Source organism: Nanorana parkeri, unplaced genomic scaffold (assembly GCF_000935625.1).
Source record: "Nanorana parkeri isolate BGI_ZX_2015 unplaced genomic scaffold, ASM93562v1 scaffold425, whole genome shotgun sequence".
Taxonomy (NCBI): Eukaryota; Metazoa; Chordata; class Amphibia; order Anura; family Dicroglossidae; genus Nanorana; species Nanorana parkeri.
This window is the reverse complement of record NW_017306693.1, coordinates 684,737-707,704: the sequence shown is the minus strand read 5'-3', so window position 1 is coordinate 707,704 and position 22,968 is coordinate 684,737. Positions and strand designations below refer to the sequence as shown.

Genomic DNA, 22,968 nt, shown 5'->3' with positions numbered 1-22,968 from the left:
TCTTGAACATTTAACGAATCCTGCTGTTTTGCTGATACTCGCTCCATGGCTCCGAGCCCCAACAATCATCCCACGTTCAAAGGCTGTTAAATCGCGTTGTTTACCCGTATCTTCAGAAATAAATCACTTCTACTGTCGTGGTAAACAACCTGCTTCCCTATTTATAATGGTCTGGCCCTCTAGCAACTTCAGCACGAAATTATAGCCAATTTGCCTACAAATGTCAGTTGGTCATAATAAACTGGCCACTCAGTGTACACATCCTATGTACTACCCGTACTGCCATGGCTAGGGGGCAGGCAGATTGACTAGGCAGGCCTGGAAAGAGGAATACATCTCCCGGAATTGACCATCTGATCCTGCTATTGAGCATGCTACCAACTTATTTAGGAAGTTCCCTCTTATTTTCACTATGTCTTCAAATAGGACTTTTAAGCTGCAAAGTGCAAGTTGAGACAACATGAGGAAGTGATCATGTTTCGCAGCTCAACAAGGAAAGGATAAGAATTATTATTACAAGGGGGTTCTATTATGGAACTAGCCACATTTCTCTTCATGGCTTCACTCCTCTTAAAAATGTAACTTCACTGAAAAACCTAGTTGCGGATTTATGAAAAGCAAAGAATGAGTAAGGCTTTAAAGCCCAATTGAATTTTGTTTAATTTAGATAACATTCTAGATGCATCAAAACAAAAAGGTGTTTAATGTCTTACTGTTCATTTTCTTTTAAAGCAACTACAGCCCAAGTAGAAAAGCCAGTCCCCTGCCAGCATGCTGCAGAGTAGAACCGTTGCTTTCTGTGGGGAAGCAGTGATCTCTGTGCAGAGGTCCAACATGGCCCTGCCGATTCAGAGCCAAGCTCTCCATTCAGCCGGGAGCATGAGCTTTGCCGTTTTAAGTGCTATAGCTGTGACTGTGTTGAACTTCTGCAGAGAGACCAATGCCTCCCCACGGACGGCAAAAGTCCCACTCTGCCGCATGCTGACAGGGTACAAGCCTTTCGACTCAGGCTGTAGCTGCATTAAAAGAAAACAAACATTTTAGACATTGAACACCTTTGGTTTTGATGCACTTGGAATGAAATTAGCTCATTTAAACCAAAGGTTCAATTGGGCTTTGAGCAGAAAAATCCAAGCAGAACAATTACCCGCTGATTAATGATAACTAGGAGTATGAGTATGGGCGTATTTTTGATGTGCCTGAAACAAGCACTTTAAAGCTGCAATACCTCACCTCAGGCAGAAACCTGCATTCAAAAACAGAGCCTAAGTAATATGCCGTATACAGTCACAGGACATTTAACATCCATCAAAGTAGAAAAAAGCAACTGAAGAGCCTTCTTCCTGTATTATTCATGAAGCATCCAGAGCAGGAATAGTCGGAAGTAATAACAATGCTGAATGAAGGATGTGTCTGCCTGTCCTGATGACTGTGGCCAGGAATACAATATTGTTTTCAGTTAGTTTCCAAGTATGATGCGACAGTGATGAAGGGGAGTACCTCTTAATCTGAATCCAGGTTATTAAAGAAAAAGATACAGCGCCACGTTTCCAGGTTTGTAGGGATAACAATATATAGTAACAGAAAGTGGGAGTATAAGATGGACATTCTATAGTCCAAGGCAGAATTGTGTGAATCCTGGAATAAAGCATAGTGGTCACAAAAACATCAGCATACCCGGATATACAGGCAGCAGAAGCTATAGGATTTGTGTACATCATTTCTATATATAGTTCAATATTTCTCGATGTCCATTGAGGAACACAAGAAGTCTTCAACCCTCAAGTTACCCTACCGCCTACAGGAGGATAAGACAAACCAAAGCTGCAGGCCAGCCCAGGATAACGCCTACTACCAGCATGCGTCAATTTTGTAGCAAAGCAGAACCATGAGTATCATCATAGGGGGTGGGGGACCAATGCCTATTTTTTACTATGATGAGTATTATCATAAAGGGGAGGGGGGGACCAATGTCCCTGAAAGATTTTACAGGGAGTACACCAATCCTTTTTCTTTTTTAACCATTGTGGGACGCAGAAAGACTTTCACATTCGGAACATTCAAAAGCAGACCACTGAGGGGTGGGCAACACAACAAACAAAAGGTAAAAGGCCCAAGGAAAAACAAGAGAACTATGGACTGTCTGTAGCTCAAAGAACTGCCTAAAGGACCTTGAAGCGGGCATTAGATAATGCTAAAACATTCAACAGGTAAAACTTACAGAATGTGTAAAATAGTGGTCTAAAAGTACCGGCCCACGAGCCGGCACTATGGCCCACAGCCAGCTCACAAGTCAGGTACACTGTCATGGACAGCGGACGAGACTTGCGGGAGCAGCTACACGGTCTGCATCTCTGTCGGATGCAGACCGCATAGCTGCTTCTGTGCCGGCACTCTGATTGATTAGTGAGGTCTGCAGCAAACCTTACCAATCAATCACCTGGGATTGTGCCTCCTCTCTACAAAAAGGTAAGCAGGAGAGGGGGCTCTGTATTATATTTTGCATGTGGGTGTGGGGGAGGGGGGTACTGGGACTGTATTATTTTATATGTGGGGGGACTGGGACTGTATTATTTTATGTGCGTCGGGGGTGTATTATTTTATATGTGCAGTGGTAGTATTTTTCTATGTGTATGGGGGGGTAGAAGTGTATAAGGTTCCATTCACACCTGTACGTTTAGGTGAAATTAGGCATTCCTGCATCAGGATCTTGCGTTTTCCTGCAGCAAGAATGCCTAATCTGGTGTTTACAAGCGGCAGCCGTCACCCATTCAAGTTAATGATCAAGTGACAGCCTCTATGTAAACGCCTGCACACCGCATGTAATGGTATGTGATATTACACGTGGTTAGAAAACACTCGCCCTGGATGCACAATTGATGCGTCGAGGCAGAGTGATTGATTCCTAACCAAATGTAATCCTATCACATACCATTACATGTGGTGTGCAGGCGTTTACATAACGCCTGTCACCTGATCATTAACTTGAATGGGTGACAGCTGCCGCTTGTAAACGCCAGATTAGGCATTCCTGCTGCAGGAAAACGCAAGTTTCTGATGCAAGAATCCCTAAATGCACCTGAACCTACAGATATGAATGGGGCCTTATTGTGTGTATTGGGGTCCATAGTACCAACCTGGATATAGTTACATTTTATTTTCAAGTATGAAATTTGCCAAGCGGCCCCCATTGGAGAAAAAATGTTGTCGAGTGGCCCCCGAGTGAATTGAGTTTGAGACCCCTGGTGTAAACATAAGACCAAGTGAAAGCCTTGCAAATCTGGCAAACAGGTGCTTGATGCTAAAAAGCAGACAGCAAGCAGCACACGCAGACTTAGTAGAGTGCTCCATGACAGGAAAGGGTGGAGGCTGAGCCTTGAGACGATAAGCTTGAATGATCTTACATCAGACACCACAGACACTTTACATTTACACCCTGCATGATCAAGCTCCTTTGTCTATGACTCAAGGGAAAGGGGTTGCTCCTCCGAGGTACTCTTACAAAGCCTTACTTATGGTCTACATTCACGAATTTGAACTCGCAAAAAAAAAAATCTATTTTGTTTCAATCATTAAAGGGAAACTATTCAAAACCATTTGAAGCCGTTCCACAGACTACGGTTATCCTCTCCAGCTCGTGGGTGCATTTTCCTCCGGGGTCCAGTTCTACCATATACCTCATCAGTTTGCTTCACTTTGCCCCCCTAATGGAGCTTAAAAAAGAACTCTAGCATTAGAGGACTAACCCTTGCACTGTGGCTACCCCCACACTGCAAGGGTTAAGTGCTCGATCCAAATAAATAAGATAAGCTCACCTGATCCTCAGTTTCCTCTGGCTGCTACACCGGTCTCTGCCAACCTCTTCTTCCCTGGGCTCTGGCGGCTGACATTGCATCTAATGCAGGTCCACTGACTTGCATTATATGTGAGGACACTGAGGGACATTCCATAGCCAGAGCAGAGGAAAAGAGGTGAGCAGTGACTGACGCAAGACCAAAGATCAGCGGAGTATATGTTCTTTATTTTGCACCCCTAGACCAAAACTACACTTAACCCTTGCTGTGCAAGGATAGCCCCACAGCAAGGGTTAAGTTCTATCAAATCCTACAGTTCTTCTTTAACCATATGCTCCATTAGGGACGTGAAACATGTTAGAGAGAGGCTGCTGGGTGAAGTGTTTTGGTGCTTATAAAATCAAGTTCACAAAGGGAAACTATGTTTTTGGTTCAGCGTTATTTCATATTGTTTTTACAGCATATATTACAGCCATATTGTGGGCGGAGTAAGAGGAGGAATCACTGGAGATTATCAACTTGTGGGTGTACATTTCAGATTGAGCTGTGGAGCTCTGTAAACAGGTTTTTTTTACAAAAGAAGTAGATAAGAAACTGGAAAACATGTAAAAGGATCAGGGAGCGCGACTAGAAATGACTAGAGTCCATACAGATCTGAGATGGACATGATGTAAGCTGTTCCAAATTAGAGTATCACTAAAAATCACCTCCCTCACTATGAAAGGTGCAATAAGTCATAAATGGCAGCTACAGTCTTTCAAATATTTTTAGAATATACATGATTATGTATACAATCTTATAACTGAATCTTTATGTTTGACAAATGCTTCATTGTGCAGTTTGCGGTTATATAGCTACAAATTCCGGAGCAGCTTTTTCCATGGTAAGAGAGATACTCTTTCGCTCAAAATAATAGTGAGATTTGGTAATACTGGCACATAGCAAATATAATCCAAGTGAAGAATTCATTTTAGATATAGGCCCACCTTAAAGATTATTTCTAGTGCTGCTAGAAATGTATAGGCAAGAAATATAATACAGAACGATACCTGTTCTATCTGTACTCCATATCCTTTCCACTGGGCATCCCACGAGGTATTCCTGTATATGTCATCCACTCTGTCAATCAGTTCAATCTGTAAACACCAAAATTTCCGTAAATAGTTCCAACACATACATAAAAGTGATATCAAGAGGCAGTCATGCATAATGCACTCTGAACGCTTTTCAAATTCTGGATGAATGACCGCTCGCAATCTTAATAAACTGTATCTCCACTCTGTCTAAAGATCATTTTATGGGCAGCATATTGGCTCAGTTATTCAAAGACTAAAGTCAGGTATACACGTGTCTATTTTTGTTGTTCAACCCACGGGCTGAATAGAAAAAGTACAACAGATTTGTCCATCAAGACTTACAAGCATTAAAAGGTTTGCTAAAGGCTGGGTGTTTTTTCTACCTTAATACATTCTCTGCATTAAAGTAAAAAACAAAGAGTACCTTACTGTATCATCCCCCCCCCCACACCACTTACCTGTCAGCACCACCAGCACCCAAAGCGATCCTCCATCCAAACTTCCTGGTTGCGGGGGAAGGAGATTGAGGGCAGAGGAGCCATAGGCTGCTTCTGCCGTTAATCAACCTGCTGGGCCAAGAGGAGGGGCGTCGCCTGCCGCAGGGCTCTGCGTCTATAGACACACTCAGCCACTTGTGGGCACGGCCGGGAGCGAGCATGCACGGGTAGCTCCACAGCAGCTACTTAGCTGATGGTGATACCCGAGTAGGGGGTGGTGAGGACCCTCTCGAGAACGAAAAAAGGAACATTTTATTTACAACAACTGGCTTTTAAAAAGGTATGGGCCTACTCTTTATAAAAAAAAAAATTAAGCTTTAATATCACTTTGATAGATGAATCCCCGATTTTTGCATTGTATTCTGACAGCAGCCAGCAGCGGAAGCCAGAATACCCGAATTGAGCTGGTAGCTAACTGGCTGCCAGCTCCATTTGGCTGAGAACTTTCCAACCTGCTCCATCGATCACCTGATCAAGGGATGCTGGGTGGATGGGTACTGACAGCAGCCTCAGGATTTGGCCAAAATTCACGTGTACCCTACTTAAAGGAAGAATACAAAGTGAAGAGTGGGATACCAATACATCATATGTTAGGTGCATCCCTGCGGGGCCATTAAATGGAGTTGGCAAGGACAAGCTGTGTCACTGTAGACAAAATCAATGATTACTCTTTGTTTAATGTTAGGTAAAAGCAGACCTATGCTGCATGCTCAATTTAGGTGCTCCCACTTCAAGTTAAACTACATGTGCAGGTACTGTGATGACTAAAGTATACAGAGAATCATCTTTCAAGTACTCCTATTATCCTTAAATTGATCAATTGAGACATTTCGATCTTTTAAAGCCTTGCCTAAGAGTATGCACCAGGTGCGGCCTTGATTTATTAACTGGTCTGCAATAGGTCCACCCATCAACACTCTTAAATCACCCATATATTGTGGGGGGAGGAAAAGAGACAGTAATGATGTATATAAACATGAATTCAGCCATTGCCTGACTTGCTTTTCCATTCCACCTGAGTGATGTGATATAGTAGTTCTCAAAGTTGAACACTGGTTTGAGTTCTTTCTTACCAGATAGTTGATGGTGGTGCTCTCCTCATTCCTTCCCATGAAGCTAAAGAATCTATGGTCCGCCACTACCAGCATCTTGCATGTGTTCTTACTGGGGTCAGGGCCTGCCTTCTGTCTCTTCTCTCGGTGGAAATGTTCTATTAAAGAATATAAATACACTGTTTACTAATAAATCAGAACATGTAAACCACGCCAAATAAACTTTGCTGCAGTTAGAGGCCTGTTTCTCCAAAATATTTTGTACCGAGCAGGTTTCTAGTTATACAGGCATTTGATAACATTTGTGTTCTTCAACCCTACCTGGGCATCAGGAGTCCATGCATTGACCATTGCATTTTCCATCCTGTTGGCTTATCAATTTTAATAATAAAGCCTTACTGTACAACCATCTAATTTGCTGTTCAGGCTTTCTTTTGTGTGAGAGGAAGCCAGAGGAACCGGAGGAAAACCATGGGGAACATGCAAACTCTATGTAGATAGTGTTCTTGCTGTGATTTAAACCAAGTAAGACAGAAGTACTACCTACTAAGTCACTGTGCTGCCATCAGGTTGACCTTTATTTAATACATTTACAAAGGCAGCCTGATCATTAGCTGCGGTAAGTCACCTCCATTAACACTGAATGCTGCATTCATTTTCTGAACCTCACTGCTCAGTGATTGTTTGCATTTGTGACACATCTGACCTTTTGCAATCCAAATTTGCCATGAATGATTCAGCACATCTACAATACAGAGGTATGGGCTCACATCCTAAATGCACATATACAGTATATAGTGGTAGAGGGGTGTGACCAAATACAACAAACTAACCTTTCGTACACACCAATACACCTTTAGCAAACTTTGGCCAAATTTAAGGTCCCTTTCACATGGGTGGTAGGATTGGATGCCCAATGTAAGTCTATAGGCAGTTGGGTCTAAACGAATGAGTGTCCATTTACACCCGGTTACCCTGGACTCTGGCCAGGTCTGGAAAAACAAACGGAACATTATTTGTCAAGTCTCTGATGGCATTATCCATTGTTCTAATGAGAGTTAAGGTGTGAATGTTTGTACGAAAATCTACCTGTGTATGGGCAGCTTGCCTGTCTAACAGTGATGAATGCTGGGTGGTGCCTTAACTGGTTAAAAATATATATATAATCTGGATTCAAAATTGAAAACAAAGTTTGAGAGCTTAATGCTACTTTAATAAAGTCCTAAGTGGACACTGTAAGGGATATCCAGAGAATAAACATGAAGGTCTGGGCACTCTCAGGTATGTAAAAAAGCATAACAAAAAAAATCCAAGGCTTTATTCAGTGATGTTTGGGTGAGCCACAGCCCACCTTTATCTGCGAGTGCCACTCCTCTGCTCCAGCGGCATCACTTGTTTGCTGGTCAAAACCCAGCAGAACTTCATTCATCACCAATGGAGCAGAAACCACAAATCACCTAGACATTGTGCAGACCATTCATTCATTCATCTCCATGGCATTAAAAACACGCTTGCCCACTACCAGCCGTGAAGAGAACCAGGGACAACTAGGGTGGAAACAAACTTACCAGTATCCAAAGAAAACTTCTAAACAAATATTTTTATAAACCACTTGTTCACATATTATACATTTTTAAACTCTAAGTTCTGTTCTTTTCTCAATTTATGTTTTTACAAACAATGTAAAAGATGGCAATAGGTTTCCAGAGCACTAAGGGTTATCTATAGCACAGCAGGGCAGCTAATGTCATCTGTAGACCCCAATGAAGCTGATCAAGCACAGCGGCCAGGGAATGACAGCTCTGTCAAGGCTAATGACACTGCGTGAGATAACATTTAGAAGCCCACTGTATTTCTGGCAGGATCTTCAGGTATTTTCTTTTACACTAATGGAACAGATATAACAAAACTCTTGTAATGGTATTATAAACAGACCTAAAAGGGAGCAAAAAGACAAGCTTATTGTTAGGGTTTACATACCATTAAAAAAAATGTTCTCCACTAAAATAGAAAGGATAATGCTATTTTCAGAGTTCATGACAAATATTCTACTATAACAGGAAATGGAAAACTAAGTCAAAGTCATCCAAAAATAAACAAAAGCATTGAAGTTATTTTTGATTTGCTTTTAAATATCCTCCTGAGAATGTGGAATACAATCAGACTGTCATCTAAAAAAAAAGATAGTTCACACGGTCATCATCCTCATTTATTACTGCTGCAGATTGTTTTGAACAAACAAATGAGAAATGGGAGTAAAACTGAGGAGAAATCAGAGAGATACTGTGGAGAGGAAGATAAAAAAAATCCTTTATGGAAGAACTGATCTTCTATCCAAATGGTGCACAAAGAACCGTATGGCTGAAAACAAGGAGGCGGGTGGATCTAGGGGAATGTCCGGGACGCTGCTCCACTTCTTAGTTGGGATGAGGACAGTGCAGTGAGGAGGAGATGGTAGGAGCTGGCTTGGGGGCGACTATGGTCCAATGATCCGGCGGGCTTCTGAGGTGGTGGGGTGGAACTTGCTGTGTTACAATGGTCCAACAGGCTTCTATGCAGGGGAGTGGAGCTTGGGGGGACAATGGACCGAGGGGCTGCTTGGGGTTGAGGGTCCCAACAAAAAAAATCTTGCACCAGGACCCTTTGTTCCTTTGGTCCGCCACTCATCACCACGCAACATAAATGGAGCCATTCACAAGAAAATGCTAACAACTTGGTAACTGCACGTAAACTGTAGAAATAAGAATGGAGCCTTAAAGCAGGGGTGGAGAAACCAATATGGAATTCAGAAGCCAGTCTGTCCAATCCAGGAGTCAGCAAGATTTTATTTTTTTCAAGAGCCAGCTCCATTGATAGCAACCAGAGAAATCTCAAAAGCTAGGCGCCAGCTGTAATTTCTAAGAGCATTGGTGACCTGGCTCCTGGGATTTGTCCAGCCCACCTTTAAAGTAACCAATGCTAAAAAACAATACAGAGGATGACTTCGCTGCCCTCTCCCTCTGAAAATGCTAGGACCCTGGCTGTCAAACTTGTTTATTGGCTTAAATTTCGGAGTCACCGACTCAAAAAAAGTATTTAAAAAAGAAATTGTTGCTTTGCATTAAAAAAGACCACCATGCATGTTCCAGGTCAGGAATTCAAAGTACTGAAAAGAAAGGATCTGCATGAGTGTCTGGTAAGTAGCATTTTCAGAAGCATTTAGCAATGGCAGCCCCCATATTGATGTGCATTATCCATTAGCATCAACGTGTGGTAAAACACGTGTTTTAATGCATGTACGTTTACTCTTAAACCACGGCATCCCAAAATACTTTAATGCACCACAACGTACATTCCATGCTTTGTTGCATGGTAAATTAAATGATTTCATTTTTGTTGATTGTGCGAGTATATGACTGCCCTTCACCAGAGTGCTGCAGAAAAAGATCAGTTAACAGGGAACAAAAGTGAATCAGAAGTGTCCTAAGCTGTCAGGGCTTGCATCCCTATGGTGTCATCTCATGTGTATAGCAAGCCTTCACCCCTATGTGTTGAATCGGTAAAAAGGCCTGGAATCCCCAAAACAATGGTTACTCGTCATTCAAATACCAACATTCTACCTCAGAAAATCTAATCCCATGCCCCTGCAACATGTTCCCTTCCATTAGTTTGTGAAGTCTGCATTTTGAATTGAAGAATGCAGAAGAGGGTGAAGAGCTTCATAAGTAAATATGTAAAACATCAAAAATAACTTTCTACATGTTATAATAATAGCTCAAAATATTGATAACTAAAAATACATTATTGTTTCCCTCTATGCACAGCTAGGGCTTCCTGTGACACATGTGGGAAGCAGAGCACATCAAGGACAAATATCTGGCCTTAGGGATGATGATCCCATTGAGAGGCATGTGCTAGACCTTGTGAAGATAAACATGATAACCTAGCAGAGAGAGTAGACTGATGTAGGCATGTTGGCAGGCTGCTGTTCTCTGTCTTTTGGATATTTTCAGCTCCCCAGGTGTGAAGAATGTTTATTCCCAAAAGAGAGCCTTGTAACTTCGGGACTAGATGAGTCACTGCTTGTCAACATTGCTAAGAAACCTGAGGGCATCACGCCAGGAGAATCCCTTGCTGAATAAGGACATCATTTTCTGGAAATGAACTGACCCAGACATACAAATAATCAACGGCATGCACATTTTCTTTATACCTTCTATTAAAAACAAAAATCCTCACGGGTAAACTAAAAGTCACATCTACAACCAAATGGCCTACACTTTGTTTGAAGGCCTTTCCTGGGCTAGACGTATTTTACAGTTTGTGCAACAAGCTTTATAAACCAAAAATGACCACCATTACCTTTCAGATTCACCAAGTCAAAAAAGGTACTCTTAAAGGGTGAATCCTGTTCTACAAACACTAAACTTAATTAGCTGAAGGTTCCTTTCTTCCAATGTTAAAGGAATATGCAATCTTCCCCGCAAAGGAATTAATGTATCATTGTAACCAAGGACTGATCAGAAGGTTGAGGTAGGACATGCTGATCAATGTCTTGACCATTCACAGAAGGTGGAAGAGGACCCAAGCCTCGTTCTACCTGTACAGAGTGGGTGGAGGGGGGGGGTGTTGAGGGGAGGCAGGAAAATTGCCAACATCCATCTTCTACACTGCAGAAAAGGTAGTAGGCTCCATGGCCTGTGTTCCAGCAACGCACCTTTCCTGGATGAAAAAAAAAAACACAATAGCTGGGGATGATGGGAGGACTTCAATTTAACCTTTGACTTGGTGACACATTTCTTTCCCGGTGGAAGGAGCTAATACCTAATATGCTGTCCTGTGAGATGATTGGAGAAAACAAGTTTCATGCAGAGGCTAGCAGTGGTTGGCAGTGAGCATAGCATAATGTCTTATAATTACACATTTTACACCCTGCACATTATTAAAGCAGGGAAACTGAAAAGTGTGCTGCTGTATCTGTGTTTATCCAATCTGGTTGAAATTAGCCCATCAGGTATTAAAAATCCCAGTACAGTACTAAATGTCACCTGTAGTCCCAACATGATGCTGCTCTTAATTGGCAAGAGCTCTTAAATCATCTTCTGACTTGCACTAGTGACCTGCCCTGTAGAGACATTAATACCGCCTGCTCGTAGTGCAGCAATACACATAATTGCCTATTATCCCACACAGTGAAGAGGCTCTCCTGCTGTTCACAAGCCGAAGTCTGGTGCAAGATTCTCCCACGCAGAGGCTGTTCTTTATTACCAGTGAGTGGGCAGCGAAGGCAGGAGAAGGAGGGGGAGCAGCACTTGATGTTAATTTCAAGATTTTGCTTTTCACCTTCTACAAAGATCATCATTGCTGCTGTGCAACACATAGAAACAGACAATGCAAGCTACCTGCACAATTCTGGAGTAGATTTCAGAATACCAACAAGTCTGTTCCATGATACATAAATCCCACTCATTCTTAACCAGGTACAGCTAGAAGAAAACTATTGCTTGATTTACAACAAAAAAAAAATACCACCAAACACTATTGTAAAGACATGGAGTACACATGTATGGCAAGATTATCCGTTGAGTGTCCCCAAGTACAAACAGATTAGTAAAAGGGCTATTGTAAAGGGAAAATTGATGATCCCTGCTGAATCACACTGCCAAGCTTAAAATTTTGCCTAATGAACATATTATAAAAATTGTGCTTTATACGCAAGTTGTATTAATAAGCAACATGTGGAACATTTCACTTTTTTGCGTCAGGGTTAACTAGAGTTCATGTAGGACATTTAACTGTGTGTCAAGGTAATACAGATGGTCCTACTGTTCAAAACCCTATAAAAAGGGGCCTGCAAGCCCATTTTATTTGAATGTGTCCAAGTTATTGCATGTTCCCGGCTGGCCAACTGAATAAATGTACTTCTAAAAGCTATCCCGCCTGAGTGGTTGCTAATCAATTTAACACTTGGGGAGATTTCTCCCTTCACACTACGGTGTAACCATCGCCAAGTCAGATGTTGGAAATTGGGCACGAGAAATTAACCCATGCTGGATAATTTTTGACCATTCCTATTTACAAAAGAATAAAGGAATTATTCTTCTAATGTGAATGCAATGGGCAAATGCCATGGTTGGTGAAGTGAGAACCTACAGAGGATGACTGTTTGGAGATCAAGCACATCCAGAGATGCTCAGCCTATTGTAACACAAGGTTGAAAAATGCCAGGTTTTTATGGTTAACATCTGTTTGCCGTGAAACAAGATGCAAAACAGAAGAAGGTGTCAGATGGATTTTTAATCCATGTCTTTTCCTATAATCTATATCACAGATTCCCTTTAAAATCTACCAAAAAATGCAATACCCTAATATCTAAAGACTCCAAAAACTGAATACAGGATCCCATTTGGGACCCTAATCTAAAAGCTGGCAATTATCATTCTAAAGCTGGCCATAGACCTATAGATTATCTGCAGATTTTCTATGGTCATATGGAAAAAGTGTAACAGATTCCTCCATCTACGCTAAACTGTGTGGATTGAGTAATCTCCCACTGGGCCAAGCTTCAGTATCTTGTTATTTGGTCCCGCTGGCTCTCAAAATACCTGAACAATGCCGGCATCCAATCAGACAGTTCAGGTATTTTGAGAGCCAGCGGGGCCAACTAGCAAAATACTGAAGCTTGGCCCAGTGGGAGATTCCTCCATCCTCACAGTTTAGCGTAGATGGAGGAATCTGTTGCACTTTTTCCCTCTGACCACAGAAAATCTGCAGATAATCTATAAGTGTATGTCCAGCTTAACAGAAACAAACCTAAAAGTAAACTTTAGCTCATGCCCATGCAGGGAAAAGCAACAAGTGTGTTTTAACACCAACTCTAAGCAACATGCACTCCTGCTTTCCTTTATTCCCTTGCAGGTTTGTTTAGCTGATGGGAGTGAAGAAAATAACTATGGAGGTTCCTCTAGTCATCATCGCTCTTGCTTGACAAGCATATGTGAGCTCCAGCGTAATTTCTCCTCTCTTTCTCTATATTCCCTTGCCCTCTTTTATTCTCACTGTCTGCTTTCTACATTCACCTTTTCCTTCTTCCTCCCTTTTCTCCTGATTTTATAAGATTACCTGTTTATGCTGAAATGCTCTTTTACCTATTTTTGTAAGGTTCCTGTTTTGATTTACGACTATGGCACCTGTTTACCTATTGCCTTCTATTTGTTTTCTGCTTGGGAACTTAATAAAAATCTTTGACAATGAAGACAACTATGGAGGAACATGTTTCAGGTGACAACGCTGGGCCAATCACCAAGTGAATTTGTTGTTTTGCGCTGTGGGCACAGCTCAAGTTCACTTTAAGATAGGCAGGTTCTGAGTGGCTGTTAAAGTGGACCTTTGCTCTCCCCAAACCCACAGCTAAAAATCCCTGATGCATGATCATCTTCTAAGTTCTATTTTTTTTTTTTTAAATACTTACATTTTTCTTAATAGCGCTTCCTGGTAGTTCAAGGCACTGGTGATATAGCCAGTTGCCCTCTGGGAAGGCTACATCACCATTGCCTTCCAGGGAGTTTTTGTCATCACAGGAAACAGAAAAGGCACCAGCCACCAATGACTTTTTTTTTTTTTCTTTAGATGAAGCACAGGAACAGTAGGATGGGCCAGTGGCAGAGGGGTAAACAAGTAATATAAAAATGATGTTATTATAACGAAGTAAATTTCTTTCGATATTTCAATGTACTAGGTTATTAAGAAAAGACTTAAGGGTCTTTTACATCAGTTGTGCTTGTCTGAACATTCATGTACATGCAGCACATACCATGAGCATCTGGGGGGTCTGGCTGATTCATGAAAAGATCTTGTTCTGGTTTGATGTAACCACACACTTTTGAGGACTGCATGTGAGAGACTTCTTTGATATCTTCTGATCTGTACACTAATAGTTTATCCTTAGATGTGTTATCTGCGAACCTCCACAGGGGCTAAAAGAAAGAAAAAATCAGTTATCTAATGTACTACTGTTTAATAGCATAAGAATGAAACACTTACTAAAGAGTATATAAGCCTGAGGAGAAAAAGTAATACATTGCAGCTTACCAGTACTTAGGATGTGTTGCCTGCATTAGATTTCTGTTTTTCATCTGGTAACCCTACCAGTAACACACTAGACAGGGGGGGGGTACTAGACAGGATCGCTGCTGCTCCACACTATACATTTAGCTCTGCTTGTCAGGAGCAGGGCTAAATGTACAAAAAAACTACTCGCCTGGCGCCCGAAAATGCATGTCCCGGGCATCGGGCGATAGAGATTCCACACCCCTGGGTACACTGCCAGCCCCGCCGCCTCAGCTCTCACACATTCGCTCCATAAGACGCACATACTTTTTTGCCCGCATTTTGGGGGGGAAAAAGTGCGTGTTATGGAGCGGAAAAATGCGTTATATAAGACATTAAACACAAGAGACCTTTTTTGTGATTTGTACCTACTGCAATAAAGACTAATTTCTTTTCCCATAGCATGAGAAGATTTAAAGTGACACTAAACTCAGGGGTTACATCTTAAAAATGCATTCAAGTACTTTAACTATTAACAAATAATGTATCTTATTTGTGTATCACTCAGCTGTAGATGCTCAAATCATCTCTGAATTGGTGCGGACACTGTCCTTCCTTCTGGAGGGTGGCTACTTTTGTTCCCCATGGTCCCTGTGTATGTTGTAAAGTAGTCACCGCTCCAAGCTCACTTCTGTCATAGACTACAATCTCAGTACAAATTAGTAAACTAAACGTGAGATTGTAGTCCATCACGGGAGTGAGCTTGGAGTGGTGACTACTTTACAATGCACACAGGGACCATGGGGAACAAAAGTAGCCACCCTGCAGAAGGAAGGACAGTGTCAGCACCAATTCAGAGATGATTTGAGGATCTACAGCCAAGTAAGATACATTTTTGTTAAGAGGGTAGTTGAATGCATTTTTAAAATTTAACTCCTGAGTTTAGGGTCATTTTATAGCTGATCAAAAGAGCATGCCAGAAAATTGTCAGTTGGAAGCCAATGAAGGAAACAGCAGGAGATCCCTCGATTAACACTAGTAAGCACTGATGGAGGAACCTGTTCTATTTTCTGCATTCAGCCGGAAGATCTCATTTACATTATGTGCGGCGAGTTGTGTACTTGATCAACACCAATCATTACAAGGTCACATAGCAAACAATTGTTTCCTAGGCGTCATATTCACACTACAATGCTGTTGCAGAGTAAGGTGGAAAAAATGCATTTTTCAATAGCTCTCTACTGAGCTCAACTGAAGTCACAATCCGTTTTATGGCCCGTTCACACCACGGCGGTGTATTAATCGCGCATGCACTACCGCAACACACGGTATTGTGGTACCACGAGTTGTGGCGCAGTTGAATGCATTGCGGGAGGGAGGTGCATTTGGGGTGACATTCAAGTGAATGTCAACGCACCTCCTGCACTGTTAACGCACAGTAGGTGTGTTGCGCAGTACCGTGCGACTATCGCATGGCCCTGCTAGGAAGGGGCCCTAAATAATTTAAATACTCTTAATGACATTTAAGTGGATTTAGTTTGTTAACAGCACAGATGGCTCTTTCATGGGGAGCATTTATACAGTTGGGCAAAAAAGTATTTAGTCAGCCACCAATTGTGCAAGTTCTCCCACTTAAAAAGATGAGAGGCCTGTAATTGGCATCATAGGTAGACCTTAACTATGAGAGACAAAATGAGAAAACAAATTCAGGCAAATCACATTGGCTGATTTGGAACGAATAGGTGACCAAATACTTATTTTCCACCATAATTTGCAAATAAATTCGTTCCAAAATCAGCCAATGTGATTTGTCTGGATGTCTGGATGTTTTCTCATTTTGTGTCTCATAGTTGAGGTCTACCTTTGATGCCAATTACGGGCCTCTCTCATCTTTTTAAGTGGGAGAACTTGCACAATTGGTGGCTGACTAAATACTTTTTTGCCCCGCTGTAGCTCTGTTCTACAGAATATGTATATTTCAGCACACAATGTTCCTGATTTACTGTTTCTACATAACATGCATCTTCAGATGCATTTTGAATGCTCCTAGCATAATTTCAACAAAATCGCACTGCACTAAAAATGTGAAGGTGGCAAGAATTTCATTCAGAACAGTATTCAACTCATCCTGCTGTATACATGTGTTTTAAATGTGCATTAAAACACAGAGGTGTGATTGCACCCTTTCGCCATTTTAAAATATTGCTTTCAGATGTCATATGTGTTTAAATTAAAAAAGAAAAAAATGCTAATCCCTCCCCCACACACTGTCCTTGTAATGTATTTTCACAATCTGGTCTTCTAGCCATGAAATACTGTGTATTGGACTCACTAACCTCTGTACGAGGATACCATATATGTGAGATTATTCAGTGTCTGATACTTTGGGAACATAAATGCCATGTGAAGGCAGTGGCTGGCTATGACATCCTTGTGAACAGCAGGAGTCCTTTTATAACCGGCTGCTGACTGCTGCTCTGTTATTAGGGCTGTACAGCAACTGCAAAATTACAGGATTAGATGCATGTTTGGGAGCATGCCTTTTAAAAAGGAAGCTTGGGCCATAGAAATGTGTCTAGGGAATTTAGAAGCTTTATGATTTGAAATATTGTGTTGTCTTACAAAAGGGGTGCATAAGAGGGAGGCAAACTGTAAAACGCATACTATTGGGCACCAACTGTCCTTGAAAACCCCTCTTGCTTCTACATAGGAAAAATTATATCATGTTTCAAGTGACCAATTTAAAAAAAAAAAAAAAAAACCACAACAACAACACTGTTAAACCCATTTACGTGTTCCTGGGGCGACCCTGGATCCACCTTAGATTTACATCCTGCCATCCACCATTGAATAGTCCAGCATGATGGCCTCTACTGGCCACTAAGCCGCTCACAATGAAATATTGAATGACAGGGTGGGAATAAGGGCAGGCAGGGCTTAAAGTGACACTAAACTCAGGAGTTAAATCTTAAAAAAACAAACATTCAACTAAGAAACAAAATACATGAATTTGGTGCAAGTACCGCCATTTGCAGTGCAGGGGAGCACTGAGGCCAGAGTGTCCATCCAGAACACTCAGTCCTCAGTGCGGTTCAATAACACTGAGTCTGACAAAATCACAGGCTCAGTATGATTGAGCTCTCTGCCTGGTTGCTGCACCTCTCACACAAATAGTCGCAGTATCTGAGGACTTATACTGTGGGTGGGCAGAGCCTGATGGGGATGCAAAGGTACTGGTTAGCCATCAGGTTTGCTCTGCTGCCGATTGACAGAAGACAGTGAGCGGATTCTATAGCCATTAGCAGGTGGCTTTTGGCTATAGAATCCGCCCACTGCCAGATGGGGAACCAGTACCTCAGCATCCCCATCAGGTTCTGCCTTCTTGTACACTTGTAGCATCACTGGTTAAGGACGCTGCCGGCTACACTGTAGTAGAGCAGACCTGATGGGGAACTAGTATCCCCATCAGGCTCCACCCCTTTTCAGCATCACTGTTTGTTACAGCCGACAGTTCCTTAACCAGAAATGTTGGCAGTGGGGGCAGAGCCTAATAAGGATGCAGAGGTACTAGTTCCCCATCTGGTCCACATACATGTAGCATCCCTGGTTGCTAAGAACACCAACAGCTTCCTTAACAACCAGTGATGCTGACAGTGAGGGCGGAGCCTGATGGGGGCGCTGAGGTACAAGTTCCCCAACGCGTCTGCTCTGCTACTGATTGACAGCAGGCAGTTGAACAGCTGATCATTTGGCTACTCTTTGTTCTTTCTCCGGGCGGAGCACACACAAGGGGACATCAACTGCCCTGAGCAAATGTGGATTTTTCACATGTAGCAAATTCATAAATGCATTCAGTGCTTTATATGTCCCAGAAGAGAAGCTCCCATAGATCAGCAGGCATCTGAAGCAGTGGTCAATGCATGAGAAGTGGAGTTACAATTCAATTAGGTCCACTTTGCTGGAGAGGAGATTTAAGAAATGGAGATTTCTTTTTGTGCTAAGTACTAGTACGTTTATTTTGTATGGAAACATACCGGAAGTGATCAGGTTACTAGATGCTGAATCTAACTGCAGCGCTTTGTAAAGAAACATTTTTTAAGCACAAGGACAAACGCATGTATAGTTACCTCTACATTATATTCTTCGCCATCAGATGTGATCCGGGCTGTAAAATCACCATCTCCAATGTGTGCCAAGACCTTTGAATTGTGTTCCCCTGCAGGTGAGGGATAAAAAGAGGGATGAGCGTTTATCACTATCTTCCCAAGGAGCATGCAGAAGTATAGAAGGTGACTGAAAGATTTTCAGGCACAGAAAGGAACTAAATAACAAACGCCAGCTGAGCAAAATGAATAAAATATTCTGAAAAAAAGGAAAACTTCGAGCAGGGAAAGGAAGATAAAACACACAAGTCAGTCCAACATCTGAAGGTAAAAACACATTTTATGTTTGAATAATGCAATAGAAAATGTAAAAACAAATGAAAAGAAATGCACCTGAACAGGTACATATTATAATCCTAATAGAATTATAAAAGGTCGAAAAAACGTCCATAGTGAAGACTGTGTGTTGCCAGTCTCCTCTGCAAACCGGGCAAAAAGTCAAAATTTAGAAAAGAAAATGTTCATCCCATGATGCCTTCTACACAGGCTGTGCGATCAAGCAGCATGATGCAATGGAGGGGAAGGATCAGACACAACACTGGAGGTCCCAATCACACTGGCACGCTGCATTAGACCACAGTTCAAGGCAGCCTATTCATTTCAATGAACTGCTAACACACCAAAAGACACAAAAAAGTGCATGCACTATCTTTAGCTTACCGCGCTACAATGCACAGAAGTTTGTTACCATGCATTGTGCTGTGCTGGAACACGCGTCCATAGGCAAGGTGTTGCAGTGCCATTTAGAATGAACAGCACCACAATGCACCAGCACATGTAGTGTAGTGCACGGACAGATCACTCTTGTTGTTAACATTCCTCTTAACTATGGGGTTCTAGCGTGATGCTGGGCAGCGGACAGTAAATAAGGGATGTATACAGATGTGGAAAAATTTGTTGGTACCCCTACACTCCTACAGCATTGAAAAAATGCTCCATTTCTCCTGAAAAATTATGAAATTAAAGTGACACTAAACTCAGGAATCAAAAAAACAAAAGCAAAGACTAATTCATATTAAATGTATTATAGTTATTAAATAATATTAAAGTTATTTCAGAGAAAATTGTTTTGGTTTTTTTTTCATCGAGGGGTACCATAAATGTTCTTCTTGTCTGTACATATATAAGCAGAAAGATGATGGGGGGAGTCAGTATATAATAGAGAAATTAGCATGGCTGCATCGTATCTCAACACAGGCAAGTCTATGGACGAGGTGGCACTCATATCCATCTCTCGCAGTATATATGTGTACACACACACACACACACACACACACACAATGAGAACTAGCTTCAAATGGTAAAGCATTAAGGGCACATTCACTCACTCAATTCTTCTTTTCAGGGCTTCCTTGCCCACTCTTATTAAAACACAAGCCCTTAACCGATAACACAGCTGCTCTCGCAGGGGTTGTTTTATGTCGTTCTTCCCAAAAACAAAACACCCAGCCCTGAAGACTCACCATCTCCCATACGGATGTGCGCAATCAACGAGTGCTGGTCAACCCGAAAACATGGTCCCGAGGTTAGAGGCTTCATCCCACCCAAAAAAAAAGCCAGTTTTCTCACTCTGCAACATGCATTCTGGAGCCTCTCAACCTGTATGGGTGAGAACCCTGGGTGCCCTCTAACCCTTATCACATATATACTTAATTTAAACTTGTGCACGTTGGAAGTGAGGCGATTAAGAGGGGGCATAATTTTGTTGTACAAAATGTTCAGTGGTGATGGCAAAATCGCCACTAAACTTTTTCTTGTAAACTCCATAACAAAGACTAGAGGCCACCACTTAAAATAGGTGGAGAAAAAAAATGTAACCACAAGGGGCTTCTTTTCAGTTAGAGCGTATACATTTTGGAACTCGCTGCCACAAGCAGTGGTATCAGCAGAGAGCATTGAATCATTCAAAAATCAATTAGATATCTTCCTCAGAGACCATAACATACAGGGGTACGGGTACGCTTAAATACTAGACCACACAGGGACTCTTACATACACGCACACACAACACACACAAAGTTAAAACTTGATGGACCTGTGTCTTTCTTCAACCTCAAATACTATGTAAATTATATATAGATATAGAGACATATGTATGCTATATGCAGAGCACTGTTACCCCACAGTTTACATACAGTAAATGTATAAGATAAAGTGAATACATGCTGATCTGCTTCAGACTCTACTTATTCTTTTGCCTGGCATCATCTAAAACCACAAATTATTAAAAACTTTGTAAGCAGAGTGACCATGGCTGTGTAACCCAAAGCACCACCCTTGAATCTATGCACCATAAGAAAAATACTGTGAAAGTCAAGGCTAGTGAGAAAATGTTCCTTGGCTTTTCATCTGTTGCCATCATCAACTCACAGAGTTTAATCTCACAAACTCCGCTCCTTCAGCTGTGGTGAAACTACAAATCCCAGTCAGAGTCTTGCAATGCCCCATGGGATTTTTAGTTGCACCACAGCTGGAGTGCCGGTGTTTGTCTACCTCTGATGTACAGGGAGAGAACAGCATATAATGAAGAAAAAAACCACAACCACAACCACATGCCTTTAAGGTCCCTCTTTGTCTAGTAAGAGCACTTAACAAACAATAGAAGTAAAATATATGTACACGTGCCATATACAACTCTGCATGCCACATAAGCACCTGTGAGTCCCGTGTATTTGTATGCTGATTATTACACTTCACAAACACATTTTGCAGTCACGTCTGTTTCTACACTTGGCATGGCAAAAGGAAAATGTTTATCATTACCTCCTGGGCACAACAGATCTTTTGCTTGCAAAATAGAACAAGACAGCACTGGTGGTAAATACCATTTGCAAAGTGGTTACATTCACTGTACTGTGTTACTGTATCCAACATGACATGGAGTACACATACAGTATACGCAAGGTAACAGCCCTTTAAACACCGGTATTCTAATTTTAGTCTTTGGAAGGATAAAGCCACTAGCTTTTCTTTCAAGATCTCTGAGGGATCTTTTCTGGTAATAACCTGGGCCCTGCCTGCATAGACAAAAGGAAAGTGGGGTCATCTTCTCTGCCACTGGACTCTCCCGTATTTTATGGTGATGTGTCAAGATATTCTCTTGCTTGGTTTGGGGGAGGGAAAGGTAGGACACAACCAGGATTTCTAATACACTAATTTCCCTGGTGGTGTTCCTGGGACATGCAAGGAACACGTAGGTGGCTATACAGTATCCATGACCATCTACTGTATATCAACTAAAAGGTACATAATACAGTTTCACTTCCCTCCCATAGGGATGTATAGGTGTCTGCACGCAATTACACACTGCACCTGTCCCTCCTGGGAGCAGGTCTCTGCACAAACATGCACACAACATAGATGTGCATTCCTGTGTGAATGAGCCCTTAATGCTGCTAGTTTCTGTCATCTCTATGCACTTCCTGTATTAGGATTTCAGTGCTAATCATATGCTCCCAATCTTGTGGTAGCATTGTCAGCATTGTCACCCAATTTAATGCATGCCTGCAATGCAATAACACATCTTCTGTGACAAATTTCACCAGGGATATGAAGTCGGGGACCCTACTATCATATAATGGCCCAGCCCACAGCCCTCCGGAAGCAAGTGGAATACAGCAGCCATGTCACCATAGTAAAAAGTGGGAATAAAGTTATTTATATGATTGTTTTTTTAAATGCTAGCAAGTGCATGAAGAAAATGTATGCTTGCACTGCACACCCTGCCTGGCCGCCAACAGCCTGGGGTAACATACTTCCAACCGTAACTATAATTCTGCCCCCTCCCCACAAGCCGGCACCATCTTTTGCATCTTTTTTCTCTTACCCGTAAGTTAGGTTTTCCCTCGGAAGGTTACCGAGGTAACCTTCATCAAGTAAGTGCCCTAGAAGGCATTTATTCAATGTGACAGAAGGCGCTGTGCTTCACACATTGACCACTGTCCTCAGTGGTGGGTACAGCGGCGATGAGCACAGTGGTCACTGGGTTTACCACATAGCCAACTTCTCATCAGACTAAGCGCTACTTCACACCACCAATCAAACAGAAATTATCATGTGCCCATGCACATAAAACAGATCCTGCACACCATTACCCTTTTGCAGAACGCAAGATGCTTTTTAAAGAAAAAATAATGGCATTCATGAGAGTAATGTAGTTTATGATGATTGAAGCTCTTTTCCACCTATATAGTAATAATCAAAAATCACTGCGCTGGGAATGAGTGACTCGAAATCTAAATAACTAAATAGACCAGCAGCAACTTTGTGTATAAGTGAGTCTATTATGTGGCAAATAAGTTGCGCTCGGTCTAGTTGTGAATGGATGTGAAAGTGCTCTCTCAAAACCCAAAGGGGGG

General features: G+C 41.9%; 1 protein-coding gene across 2 annotated transcripts in view; it reads right to left on the bottom strand.

Annotated features, from left to right (window-relative positions):
• ADAM17 (ADAM metallopeptidase domain 17) overlaps positions 1-22,968 on the bottom strand; it is a 79,099-nt gene that overhangs the window by 33,378 nt on the left and 22,753 nt on the right. For both annotated transcript variants that reach the window (XM_018560006.1, XM_018560005.1), the window contains exons 5-8: positions 18,575-18,663; positions 14,212-14,374; positions 6,441-6,577; positions 4,844-4,930 (exon numbers count right to left, since the gene is read on the bottom strand). In XM_018560006.1, the coding sequence (XP_018415508.1) occupies positions 4,844-4,930; positions 6,441-6,577; positions 14,212-14,374; positions 18,575-18,663 (476 nt within the window). The remainder of the gene's footprint in view (positions 1-4,843; positions 4,931-6,440; positions 6,578-14,211; positions 14,375-18,574; positions 18,664-22,968) is intronic.